The sequence below is a fragment of the Pistacia vera genome, unplaced genomic scaffold, assembly GCF_008641045.1.
Source record: "Pistacia vera cultivar Batoury unplaced genomic scaffold, PisVer_v2 Contig423, whole genome shotgun sequence".
Taxonomy (NCBI): domain Eukaryota; kingdom Viridiplantae; phylum Streptophyta; class Magnoliopsida; order Sapindales; family Anacardiaceae; genus Pistacia; species Pistacia vera.
The window spans coordinates 199,841-214,897 of record NW_022196250.1 but is presented as its reverse complement, the minus strand read 5'-3'; the positions used below and the strand labels follow the sequence as shown (position 1 = coordinate 214,897).

At 34.8% G+C, this 15,057-nt stretch overlaps 2 protein-coding genes across 2 annotated transcripts; both read right to left on the bottom strand.

Annotated features, from left to right (window-relative positions):
- Positions 1-8,090: 8,090 nt before the first annotated feature.
- Positions 8,091-8,720, bottom strand: LOC116142991 (agamous-like MADS-box protein AGL62). The gene has a single exon (XM_031428412.1). It carries the CDS (start codon positions 8,718-8,720, stop codon positions 8,091-8,093), a length of 630 nt encoding a protein of 209 aa, XP_031284272.1.
- Positions 8,721-10,066: 1,346 nt separating this feature from the next.
- On the bottom strand, positions 10,067-11,008 carry LOC116142990 (agamous-like MADS-box protein AGL62). Its single transcript, XM_031428411.1, has 2 exons — positions 10,691-11,008; positions 10,067-10,408 (listed from the first exon to the last, which is right to left on the bottom strand). Exons 1-2 carry the CDS (start codon positions 11,006-11,008, stop codon positions 10,067-10,069), a joined length of 660 nt encoding a protein of 219 aa, XP_031284271.1.
- Between the last annotated feature and the right edge of the window lie 4,049 nt (positions 11,009-15,057).

Here is a 15,057-nt window from a genome sequence, read left to right as displayed (position 1 = left end):
TAAAATAGGACTTAGTGTCCTACTAAGATTCCAAACCTTATTTAAACATTAAACTTAATCTGATAAGGTCAATAAATTATATCTCTTTAGGATAGGGATTACTCCAAAATAGGACTTAGTGTTCTACTAAGATCTAACCCCTTGGGTCACTATAAAAACAGAGGCTTGCCCTCTTATTATGCATGCAATCTCCCACAATCAATCTACACTACTCAAAACCATTTATTGCTCCTAAGTTCTTGCTCCCAAGAACCCGACGCCTCCACCGTAGTCCTAGCTTCCGACAAAACTCTTGGTAATTCTTCATCTCCTTAATTCTTATAAAATATCTCTTTCACCTTGCTGACTTGAGCATCGAAGTGCCTACGGCAAACACCACCCCGGTGTTTTCCGAAAGCTTCACGCTTGCCCTTTCATGTGTGTCAGGTCTAGCGGATTGTTGTGGCCTCAACCTCACGGGATCATACCTTATTTTCATGACGGTAGATTTTTTGCATCTACAATTTGGTGCCCACCGTGGGGCCCTAACAATCATCTGCCAACGATGACTTACAACATGGGAGGCGACACGAAACTCCTTTGACTGACAATGTTAATCAGAAAATCTCATCACAATAAGAATTTTTTTCTTTATTTTTCTTCGTTTGTTTTATCTATCCATGCCATATTATATCTATTCGGCTATCGTAATTTATTCTATATTATATCCATTCAGCGGGTAGTATAAGACCTTGAAGCTCATATTATTATTCTAAATTAATAATAGCTTCATATATTGTTCTAAATTATAATAGAATAATAATGTGTCAGAGTTTAAAGTGGTGTTCCTAAACCACTTGATTCATTGACTTTGCTTCAACATCTCTCTTCTCTAATCCTTTGTTCAGATAGGCAATAGCTTCTGTCTCGAACCTCTTTGCCACGCGCCTTTTCACTTCAATCATCAAACCACCAGTGGTCCGCCAGCGTCATCAGAGCTTTGCAATGCATTACCTGCCAAAAAAACGTCAATTTGTTCGTTCAAGAGATGCCACAATACGCCATCATCTCCAGGACCTCCGCTCCATTAGAAGGTAACTCAAACTTGACCAGCCTTGATCCAATCCCAATTCAACTTCACGGAGATTTGCCACCACTTGAAACCCAAAACCCTCCATCTGTCTCCTAAAATCGCCCTAACAGCTTCTCCAATCACACAGTAAAATCCTAAAAACATAGCAGTAATCCTCTCAAAACACCTAAAGTCATCTACTAAACACGAAGAGAAACTCCCCAACAAAACCTATTAGTGACGCCACCCCACTCTCGCCTAATCTCCTTACCCCACCGTATTCCAAAACTCCAAACTCGAACCATCGCCCCTTCCCAACCAATACAAATCACTCAAACCACCTTCACATCACAATCTCCAGCACACCTGTCACAAAAGCCCTCACGCTCCCCGCTATTTGCAAACTTTCTACTCCCACTACAACTCAGCACCACTAAACAACACGAGTAGTCCACTCAATGATATTTGGGTTTGCACATACAATATCAACGTGCCCATTCGGATCAACCCAAAAGTGAACACGTGCCCACTCAACTTCAATTGTTCAGCTTCAACATAGAAAGTAACACCCCTCTCTCCACTCGGTCCAACAACATGGGTGGCAGCATTTGAAGGGGAAAGGTATGTGTCATTGTCTCCTTTTAACTACCACTTTATTGGTTAAATCTTTCTCTATTAGGCCCATTACTTAAATACATGCAACCCATTTTTTCCATTTAGCTCACTATTCATTCAATCCATAACACATGCACATCATGCAATTGACTCTCCATTCGGCTCTTTGCTGAAAAATGCTGTCATGCATGTCACTGCTCCAGCTTCAATCAAATGTTTTCAACTACAAATCGGTCACGCCGACTGGGCCACATAGCCCTCAAAGGTTTCAACTACAAGTCGATCACTTCGACGACTGCAAGCTCTATACAAGCTCCACTTGGCATACACCTTCGGTCAGCCCTGCCCGGCCACAGATTTACAGCTTCGGATTGGCCTGCCCGATCCCAGATTACAGCCTCGGATGGCCCTGCCCGATCCACAGATTTACACCTTCGGATCGACCCTGCCCGATCCATGGATTTACACCTTTGGATCGACCCTGCTCGATTCACGGATTTGCACCTTCGGATCGACCTGCTCGATTCACGGATTTACACCTTCGGATCGACCCCGCTCGATTCACGGATTTACACCTTCGGATCGGCCTGCTTATCCACAGATTTACACCTTCGGATCAACCCTGCTCGATTCACAGATTTACACCTTCGGATCGACCCTGCTCGATTCACAGATTTACACCTTCGGATCGCCCTGCCCGATCAATGATTTAACACCTTCGGATCGACCCTGCTCGATTCACGGATTACACCTTCAGATCGGCCTTGCCCGATCCACGGATTTACACCTTCGGATTGACCATGCTCGATTCACAGATTTACGCATTCGAATCGACCCTGCTCGATTCACAGATTTACACCTTCGGATCGGCCTTGCCCGATCCACGGATTTACACCTTCGGATCGACCCTGCTCGATTCACAGATTTACACCTTCGATTGGCCCTGCCCATCCACGGATTTACACCTTCGGATCGACCCTGCTCGATTCACAGATTTACACATTCGGATCGACCCTGCTCGATTCACAAATTTACACCTTCTCGGACGACCTTGCCCGATCCACGGATTTACACCTTCGAATCGACCTTGATCGATTCACGGATTTACACATTCGATCGACCCTGCTCGATTAACAATTTACACTTCGATCGACCCTGCTCGATTCACAGATTTACACCTTCGGATCGGCCTTGCCCGATCCACGGATTTACACCTTCGATCAACCCTGCTCAATCCACGGATTTACACTTCGGATTGACCCTGCTTGATTCACGGATTTACACTCGATCGGCCTTGCCGCTCTACGGATTTACACTTCGGATCGACCTTGCTCGATTCATGGATTTACACCATCGAAAGGGCCCTGCCCGATTCACGGATTTACACTTCGGATCGGCCTCTGCCTGATTCACGGACTTACACCTTCGAATCGGCCCTGCCTGATTCATAGACTTACACATTCGAATCGGCTTTGCCCGATTCACGACCTTTAAATCGGCCCTACCCAATTCACGAGTTTACACCTCGAATCGGCCTTGCCTGATTCAAGAATTTACACCCTTCGATCGGCCCTGCCCGATTCATGGTTTACACCTTCCATCGGCCTAGCCTGATTCATGAGTTTACACCTTCGATTAGCCCTGCCCGATTCACAAGTTTATAGCTTCGATCGGCTCTGTCCTATTCATAGTTTACACCTTTGATGGCCCTGCCCGATTCATGAATTTACACATTCAATCGGCCCAAACTGATTGAAGGACTTGCACCTCAAATTGACAAGTCATCGACCCAATCCACATAATGATCCATCGACCTAACGAGCTGCCATCACTAATCCGCTCAGTCTACACCTCATTCGATTAAATCTACTGTCTAAGCTAAATATCTTTATCTTAAAGTGGGGGGCTAACTGTTAGGGCCAAAAATCATCTTGGGCTTGACGGCCCAATAACGAAATAAACATGTCATGACCCAGGCCCAACCTAATCCCGATTGGGCCTATGCTTAAAATCACCTTGTGAACTACTCACTCATGAGTTGGTTCTTATAAGTTAAGCTAAACTGGGTTTCAACCCATTAGCCTACAACAATCTAAAAATAGGAAATCAGAATCTCATATATTTCCTCTTTTACTAAGATTCCAAATCTTATCAAACTATTAACTTGATCTGTTAAATCAATAAATCATATCTTTTTCATGATAGGGATTATCTCCTAAAATAGGACTTAGTGTCCTCTAAGATTTCAAACTTTATTAAACTATTAAACTTAATCTGATAAGGTTAATAATCATATCTCTTTAGGATAGAGATTATCTCCCAAAATAGGACTTAGTGTTCTACTAAGATTCCAACCCCTGTGTTCCTATAAAAACAGAGGCTTGCCCTCTCATTATGCATGCAATCTCCCACAATCAATCTATATTACTCAAAACCATTTATTTGCTCCTAAGTTCTTGCTCCCAAGAACCCGACGCCTCCGTCGTAGTCCTAGCTTCCGACAAGACTCCTGGTAATTCTTCATCTCCTTAATCTTATCAAATAATCTCTTTCAGGCTTGCTGGCTTGAGCGTCGGAGTGCCTACGGCAAACACCACCCCGGTGTTTTCCGGAAGCTTCACGCTTGCCCTTTCATGTGTGCAGGTCTAACGGATTGTCAGTGGCCTCAACCTCACAGAATCATACCCTATTTTCATGACGGTAGATTTTTTGCATCTACAATATACTTTCTCGTTCATAGACTTTTAGAATACCACTTTATTATCTAAATTTATATTCGTGTGGCAAACAGAGAGCAAACTTGGTCCAAGCTATTGTGACTTTTGAAGAGGAGAGGCCGATGAGTCTTTTAATGGTGGAAGTTTGGATTTTGGTGGTTAGGATTAATGAAATTTGACTTGAAGGGGCAACTGCGCAAATCCTAATCACTCAATTGTTGATGATTTAAGGGATTGGCAGGAGTAGAGTTTGAGAGATTTTGATAAGTGATCAGGAAAGAGAATGGTGGTGGTGTAAAATAGCAACAGTGTCGAAATCAGAAATGCAATATAAATTTAGATATTAAAGTGGTATTTTAAAAGTCTGTAAGTGGAAAAGTGTAATTAAACTATTATTTAGGTGGGAAAAAGTCTACTCTTCAAAAATTACTAAATTAGACATAACGTAAAATATTTTATGCACAACCCATCTAGATCTAGAATTAATCGTTTGCTGTAAATTTCTTTTCTACTGATTAAACACTAATTTTAAAATAATAGAGATCAAATATCTACAATTGAAAGATTTGGGCAACAACATATATGTGTTAAATTCGTTGGCTTCATTTTATTCTTTTTGGTTGTTTCTTACCTTCAATTGATTTGCAGTTTTCCATAATTTATAAGTTTGTAATAATTATTATTATTATTATGAAAAAAAAATTCGTGTCCAATGAATCCCTGAGTGTGGCTTAACAAAAGTAACGATTATATGCTTGATTGATAGAGTAAATGAAGATAAAAGATGAAGAGTATGTACAAAACAAAGTGAGAAAGTATAAAATGAGTAGTGAAAATATAAATAAATATAAGGATTATATTGTAAATGGATGGGGTTTACTTAGAAATTCAGATATAATTAAAAATTTTAATAAGGTCAAGTATTTATTTATTTTATTTTCCTCCTTGAATTTGAAATACTACCACATGTCTCGCAAGGAAGCTTGCAATTTTTTTTTTTTTGGGTTATTAGAATTAACCTTCCATAGTTTAATAGAATGGTTCTTATCCGTTGATGAAGGATTTTTCCTTCTTCATAGAAAATTATTTGATCTCTTTTAATTCTTCTAGCCTCCATTTCCACTGGTTAATTGGTTTCAAAGCATGTGCATAAGGGCTGTGTGCTTGGGGCTATGAAATCCTTTGGCATTGCAAATTTATGATTCAGGTTTGTGTAGGGTTTATTTATTATTATCGTCCTAAGATTATGTGTCCTGATCGAACCTTCAGGAACTGGCCATCCTATTATTTTATTTATATGAGATATAGCGCAATTTAGATTATTTCATAGAGAGGTACATGCTTTTCAGTAAATGAATATTCTGCCCTTGCTAAGGCATTCATCTTATATTTCAAAGGAGTTATTTTTTTTCTTTTTAAAGTTTGAAACGTGCCGTCAACTTGTTCCATACCTCCTTCCACTGTTATGATTTTTCAGCTTTCACTGGCTATAATTCATCATCTTCTCTCTACCTATTTTCAAGAACTCAATTAAGCCTCCGTGTGTGTCTTTCACGGCCCCATCCTTCATGAGCAGCTCACATATCTTTGATGGAGTCACCTTTGCATCCGGTAAAAGCTTCTCAATCTCACCTTTGCTCTTGAATATAATAAAAGGTTTAAAGAGATCACATTTGATTCACATCTACTTAGCAATCGAATTCCAATCCTTCTAATAAAAAAGTTTTACAAGGAATGAAAGACACGATGGGCCGAAAAAAAAAAAGACACGATATGCCAAAATTGAACACCGTTAATTGAAAAAGCTTTCCCAATGATGGTTATTGCAGGCAAACTGAAAGTTTGATACAGCGATTTACACCAACAAAAGGTATGTAAATTTCGTGATAAAATCTACATAAGAAATTTGTATGAAATCCACAATGCAAGAATCAATAAATTAATTGGAAACGCAAATAACAAGAGATTTTTAAAATGATTTGGATATTTAATGCAAACCCTACATCTATTGTTTTTATATTGCTTTCTGTGTTTGTCTTTTTCTTTTTTCACGCACAAGTGTGGCTTGTCAGAAAGAGGTCCCTCATTTAGGTAAAAAATAAACTTATGTACGATTACAATAACAAACTTATAAATATATAAATGTAACCCTAATGGAATGACACGGTTATATACGGTTACAATGACAAATTTATAAATATATAAAGGTAACCTAAATGGAATGGCATGAGATGTGAATCCGTGCTCTGGTGATTGACCGCACAACACTATTTATATTTATTCACATTCAACCATAACTGAAATTAAAAAATTATTTATTAGACAATAATAATCTAGCTGGTGAGATATTTATATTGATAGTAATAATATTAGCTAGATTGGAACCACATTGAATTAATGGACAGGGGAAACTGAATAAAAATTCCATGTCTATGATCAAAATTAACCTAGCTCATTCCTGTTCATTAACCATGAGGGCTAATTAAGAATTTTCATACAATTTACAGATTTGCACGCAAAAATGATATATTCCCACATTATATATTCTTCAACTCCTCTACATATTAATTTCAAACCTCAACGGTCCTTTACAATGGCTTGATTACGTTGATCAAAGATTTGATAAAAGTAAATTCAATTTATTGAGAAGTTGTGAAGGTTTTAAGGGGAAGCATGTAGTATTTATTGGGTTATATTAGTCGATCCCTTCGTTGTTTGTTCTATTAACTTTAATTATTGTCATTTTCTATCTTAATTTTTAATCACTTGAATGATATATATACATTCAAGATTTGGAAATTAATTCTATCAAAATCTACTTCAAACGTCATTAAGCACGTAATGGGGAAACCATCGGTCTGACCTAGAGAATCCATTAATGGGTTTGTAGTTTCAATTATAGGCAGTTACCAAAAAAAAAAAAAAAAAAATATGTATTAAATTTCCTTAAAACATATCATTTGTGTGTGATTATATTTACTTGAATAAATCTCGTCTAGAACCTCCCACTGGCAATTATCATGATACATATAAGCTGGAATTTGGAGTTTCGTTTCCAAGAATAAGTTTATAAAAGTAAAGCATATTTTTTTTTTTTTCCATCATATCTCAGATTAATTTGGAATTTTTTTTTCATCAACGGACTATCTATACCAGATTGTACGTATCTCAACTAATCTTTCGGAGCATTGAAACTCCCAGACACCTAGGAAATTCGAACTCAATTACTTTACATTATTTACTTGTCATTTGGTGATGATAAATTGACGACAAAGGGAGTTCATTAATCAATTAATTTATATTTCTTGCATGGTTTGCAATTAATTATCATCATTTCCGAGTTGTGTCTAAATCTGAAACTGATGAAATAAAAGCAAGTGACTGTCGGTAATTAAACACAAATTTCCATGCTTATTTTCATGGTGTGAGTGCCAATGATTTGCTATACACACAGATGATATTCTAGATTATTATTTTTTTCCATTTTCATTATCTAAATGTTAAACCTCTTAATTAATTAACTTCATTATCTCATCCTCTAAACAATGCACCAAAAATTAAATCGACTGTTGCAAACTTTATTTGCAAATTCATAACACTTCAATATTTCAACTATAACCGAAATAATAAGAAAAAAAAATAGTATATAGTCGACAGCAATGACTAGCAAGCTACTAGTTGTAACTGCCAATTAAACTCATAGAAGCTTATGGCCATTTCCAGGCAGGAAGACTACTTGAAGCAACACTAATATCTTTAGGCTTGCAATCGTGTTCGATATTATAATTATTAACTGCATCAAACGGAGAAGGATTGTTGGACTCAACCAAAATCCTCTTAGCTTCATTTGCAACATTCTTCTTCAGCTCTTCCATCGCTGTTCTCAATTGTTCGAGCTGATGCAACTCGAGTTCATCGATAGGAGCTTCCCACCAACAAAATTTCCGGCTTGCTTTCCTAATGTCATTAAGAAATTCTCCCCTCTTCTTCTCAACTTCTTGTTGATTAAGAACTTGTGTCAGTTGCACGTTGAGCTCACGGATATTAGCGTTTCGATGAGCTTCGATGAGTTGGTACTGAACGCCTGAATTGGACGGTGGATTTCGAGCAAGAAAGCGATCAACAATGGAATCAACATTAGGGTGGCCGAAAGAGAAGACTTTGTTGGCTGGGGAGAAGACTATTATAGCAATCTCAACGCCGCAAAGTGTGCTGAGCTCACTAGCCTTTTTGAAGACCCCAGCGCGACGTTTAGAGAAGGTGACCTGCAGATTATTTTTCTTCGGTATTTTTGAGATTGCAATCTTTTGGCGACCCATACAAGGTTTCTTCGCCATTGCTGAAGATACTAAAGAAGATCGGAGAAGAAAAATTTATGAAATGCTTGTAATATTTTCTTTTTTGAGACGAGTATTGTGGTCTGCTAGGGAAACATATGAGAGTATTTATAGGGTGGTCAATCTCTTGAAATTAAGGTGGACAAAATTATTGGCCACTGGTTTCTTTTTAACTCCCAATTACATAATTATATTTGATTAATGCAAAGATTTGGAAGTTACCAAATCTCAGTCTTTTCATGTATGAATGAATGTTATTATATGGAACTAATTATCTATATCAGTTATTGTAATTATAAAGATATAATCATCAAACATTCAGTTTCAGGTCTCTAAATAATAGTATAGACATTTGATGATCAATTCACTTCAAATTACTTAAGAATATTAAACTATGAATGTTGCTAATTAATTATGTTTTTCTAATCAGGACCAGTTAAATCAATCATTAATTTCTGTCCCTTTTACATATCGTAATATATACCGTCTCCATGAAGAAGAATGTGCGTATACATGAAATCTAGCCAGTTACTTAATTTTAATACTCAATACATAAAAATAATTAATAGATCAAATCAAAACCCATTTACAGATAAATTTATTTTTCTTGCGGGGAGACTTCCTGTCATGATTATTTACGTTATAATTGGTGGTTTAATTTAATCTAATTTTTCTACATTTATTAACGTTTTCATGCAGATAAGAGGCTTGAGCATGTTGTCTTAAGAACTCAGTCGACAGTGACGCCACGATGTTCTTACCTTCTTGGATATACATGGAATATTATTTTTGTAGTAGTTGAAGCTCGCTCTTTCTCAGTTTCTTCACAATAACGGCAATGGATAACTTTTTGCTTCAAAAACTGAAAATTCTTTTTGACCTTCACTGTTTGAGGCCTGCAACCTTCTATATATTTATTTATTACTGTACCACCAAGACATATCTGCATGGAAAGTCATTCTGTGTCAATTCTAGTCTCTTTGTTAATATTTTTGTGATATGGACTAGCAATTGCCATAGCAGCGGGCCAAAGCCATTCGTTTTTGTTCACTGATTTAATTGGTAAGTGAGCTGTTAAATTTTTTACCTGTATATATATGAAGCAAATATAAGATAGATAAGATGCCTTTTATTCATACCATACTTAAACATAACCATGAGACTAACCTCATGGCATACAATGCTGCAAATAAATAAAATATTAAAAGAAACCAAACATGTTTCAACCCAATTGACAGACACATTATGATAAATAAAATTAAAGACTCAAACCCTGAGGCATGAATAAACTAAACAAACTGTGTTCTGGCAGACAACCTTTTCAACATTCTAAACCATCAAGGATTTCAGTAAAATCCACGTCCAAATCCAGGATTATTATATCCATGAGGAGGCATCATATTCGGATTGAAGCCAGCAGACTGAAGATCAAATGGAAGATTAATCCCTCCACCACTTGATGAACTCGCTCCAAGAAACTGTGGAGGACCAGAATTCTGGATCATAATCTTCTCAGCTTGCTTTGCCACATTCTTCTTCAGCTCCTCTAGCGCCGCTTTTAACTGCTCAAGCTGTGGCAAACTAAGCTCTTCAATCAGATTCTCCCACCAGCACTGAGCCTGAGAAGCCTTCCTCATCTGAATAAGCTCTTCACCTCGCTTCTTTTCGGCCTCCAATTCACCAAGCACCTGAAAGAAATCAACCGTTTAGTTAAATTTTGGAATCATTTCATTAAAGTTATTTCTCAAAGCAAAATTATTTATGCTATATATTCAATCTTACCCAAACAAGTAAAATTAACCATGTTTTAACTTTTATTATATGATCAAATACAAACAAGCAAAATTTTGGAATAATCAGGGTTTAAGCCCCTTCATGGCCAAATATGTCATATTTAACCATGTTCCAAAGATGATAGGGTTCAATAAGAAGTCTAGTTTCGAACGAAGATTTCTGGATTATATATATACCTGAGTGAGTTGCATGTTGAGCTCCCGAACGCTAGCGTTGCGGTGAGCCTCGATGAGTTGCATGGTGCCGGAGATTTGAGGGGGGGCTCGGGTGAGATAATGATCAATGACCGAATCAACACAGGGGTGGCCAAAAGAGAAGACCTTCTTGCCGGGAGAAAAAACGACCAGGGCGACTTCAGCACCGCAAAGAGTGCAAAGTTCACTGGCCTTTTTGAAGAGGCCAGACCGGCGTTTCGAGAAGGTCACTTGGAGATTGCTTTCATTAGGCATTTTCACCATCTCCACCTTTTGGCGGCCCTTGCTCTTTCTTACCATGGTTAAAGATAAGAAGGAAAAAAATGGAGAGAAAATTAAGAGATTTGGGGTATGAATAAGTGCACGGAATAAGAAGAAATAAATGGGTTTTTATAGGGGGTTTGTAGGTTTAGAATTTAACAGTTTTGAGCTGTCCAATATAACTCAGTTCATGGTGGAAATTCATAGGGCTTTGTTTCAATTCAATTTTTTACTAGTTTTGGTGATTTTAAAATCTTTTATTTATATGGTATGAACTTGATGAATAATTAAAGATTAATGCAACTCTTCTCATCAGTTACAGCCTTCTCTTCGTTTCATCATGACCAGATACAATACAGATTAGACATGAAGTTTCCTGGAAATTTCTGTACACACACAGGATGAGTATTTGTTTTACAACTTTATAATTCCACTCACACTCATCAAAAATCAAAATTATTTGTGAATTTGATTCTGTTAATCAAACCCCTCACTGTTTCTATTTGAATTACATTTTTATTGAGATGTTGTCTTGTCTAGGGAGACGATTATACCAGAAAGAAATGCCATACATTGTAATTTATTGTTATTCCTAATTAATTAGGTTTTTCCATTCTCTAATGAGATAGTATTGTAGAACTCTCCGTTTTTTAATCCATTATTTTATTTCTCTTTTGAGCATTAATTTCATCCATAAAATATATTTGATAAATACCTCTTACATGCACTGTTGAATTGCTTGGTTGGAATCTTTTAATTTCCAATTAAAGAATTTATATCTATCCTTTTTCAATTTATACTTTCTTACTTCTTCTTTTTCTATATATATAGAACAACATTGGAAAATTTTAGGCAAGTGGTAGGGTAAATGAACTCAGAAAAGTATATATAGATAAATAACTAGCTATATAATTAACTAAAAACACTTATATAATTATATTTTATTTAAGAAAAAATAAGAAAAAAAAAAAACCCTAGATGCTAAATATAATGTTTTCAAAATAGGGTGTAAACAAAATTTGTACTATATTAGTAGGGAAATCTAAATTTTTGTCGCGAGTTAATCAATTGAAATTCCAAGTTAAATGTTTAATCTTCAAAGATTGTCTTACATGATTAAATACATATCTAAATATGTTTCCTACAAGAATGATATAATAAAAGCAATCCGATAAACGGGGGAGAAATTAGATTTCATCCTTGTCAAAAACATTTTTATTATATAGTAACTTAAAATGAACTTCAATGAGATCGATCCATGATTATGTTTTTAAGATTGGTAACATATACATATTAACTAACTAATTAATTCAAACTCGTTGATGAACTTTAATATTCTATTTTAACATTTTAACCATAAATCAATTATCAATATATAGTATATAGGAAGTGTATTTACCGTTATATTATTTTGTATATTAATCAAAATTATTAGGTATAGGGATGCAATATCAAATCCAATTTCATATTAATAAATTATCTAGTATAAAAGTAATGCATTTTCCCACTTGAGTGAGTGAAAATAATCATTCAATTGCAATTTCTACATAAGATGGAGACCACTGCTAGTTGGTTTGAAGACCAATTAGGGTTCATTTGAACAACGATTCATAAGGTTTCAAAAAGCGTCAACTAGATGTCGACTTCTGGTGTGCTATAAATATATCATCTCTATTTTGGAAAAATTAGTAAAAACCAATCCTTGAAACTAATGACGTTAAAAATTGAGTCATAAAATAGTGTGAAATAACTTTTTACCCCAGTAATTTGTACATGTGATGAATTAACCTAAAAAAAATTGTTGGAAATGATTAAATATCATATCTAAATATGTTTCCTACGAGAAGGGACGTCCACAGCCCAATTCTTGCTTAGTTTAAGTGGAGATTGGGTAGGGAGTCCCCAAAATTGAAAGTCAATCCTAGTTTTGTCTTGAATCTCTCAATTTTCTTGTTCATATAAACTATAATAATATTTTGTTTACATCTTTTTACCTATAAATGCTTATTGTTATTAAGATCGAGTTAATATACCGAGTAAGAAATTTATATTAGATTTTAATAGGAAAACGAAGAAATAATTAGATCAACAAAGTAAAAATTTTGATGGATTGATTTTTTTTTTCTTTTTTTTTTAACATTATAAAGTAATCTAAACCTAGCATGTGATTCGGGCAGGATAAAATGGAATGAATTATATTATTAAACAACATTATATGTTACATTTTCGGTGGTTATTGATGTCTTTTGACATTAGTGGTTTTAACTTATTGAAGACTTTTTTTATTAAGTTTTGGGGGTTTCGAGCCGGCCAGACCAAGACATTAATCTCCAACCGCGGCCCAAAAAATAATTCAAGGATGAAAACTCATCCTTGGCTTTGTCCCCAGCTCATCCCTGAATGAATGGGATGAGGCTGCAAGGCCGTTCCTACGGATATTTTTGTCATCATTATATGGTAAATCAAAAGCTCCTTAATATTACACATAAATTAGAATTTGCAAAAGTATTTCGTCATGGAGGTATTTATGAAGTCGATCTAGCATTTTGTTATGTTGTTTATTTAGGTATAGGGATGATATCTCAAATCCAATTCTTGTTTTATTTTTATTAAGCCTTATTGATTTATATGGATGCAGCATAATTTTTCTGAGTTGTTCTTCTTACAGACTGGATTACTCTGGTAATGATTTAATTTTAGAGGCATATAATAATGACTCATATAAATGACAAAATAACACATAATCATAAATCATATATAGTTTCCATAAAATAAAAGTTATTGTTGGCTGTTTTTAACGTAAGTTACAACTTTGCAAAATCTTAAACAGATTTATATTTGGGGAAATTGAAATTATTGAAGTTTTAAATAGTAAAATATTCATGTAGATGAACCCTAACCCCAACTGACTAAATACAATTCACTTAGTAAAAGAATTTTAATAAAATTAAATTTGATAAGAAAATACAGAACAACATTGGAAATTTTGGGTAAGTGGAAGGAGAATGAACTCAGAAAAAATAGTAACTTGATCAAGAAATTGAGCTATTAGAGCAATCTAAAGTTTTATCACCAACTATAATCTTTATAAAATTTTTGACACAATTAAATTAAAACAATCGAGAAATTAGATTTTATTCTAGCTAAAAATACTTTCACTATGGTAAAAATGAACTTCAATAAGATCAATTGATGATCATATTTTCTAAGTTAGTTTTAAAAATTAATATTGTTAATAATAAAAATAATAATAACATCTTATTCATATTAATTAATTTTGTAGTTGAAGAACTACAATATCCCACTTGAATGCAATTATATAGAATTAGAATTTCATCAAGAGATACAGTATATGAATAAGAATGTTTCTAGGTTTCAAGACTAATTAAGTAGGTAAACTATGGCCTAATTTGAGTTTGACCAACCATCAAAACCTATAAAGATTAAAGATTTTTATTTTTCAGCCCACAAAATTTTGCAAAATTTTTGAGCTTTTCTGATTATATGCTAGAGAATTTACAAAATATTTAAATATGAAAGTTTGCTAAAATAAAACTGGCTCTGTCCAACTACTATCAATCATACTTGAAAAATGTAATTGCTCAATGCCAAGAATTCAAAAAATGTTTTTTTTTTTTTTTTTTCTTTCAAAATTATTAATTTCAAGCCTTACAGATGTATATGGCAGCAAAGTTGTCCTCTTACAGACTGGAGTTACTGGATTATTCTGGTTTTGGCAATTAATTACCATACATGAATAAAAAATCAGACTGGAGTCACTGGATTATTCTGGTTTTGGCACTTAATTTCCATGCATGAATAAAAAATAAAATTTTAAGAGGCATATAATAATGACTCACATAAATGGCAACATTACCATATAATCATTTTAATATTCATATATAGAAGATATACACTATTGTTGGCTTGTTTTTCATAATTTACAACCTATAAATTCTTTAAAAGATTCATATTTATACGTATATACATATTATTATGAATTTGTATTTAGTTTAAATTAAATTTCATCAGAATAGATTTTGTTTCGGTGAATTATAGAGGTAAATGATAAATCAAAATCATCTATT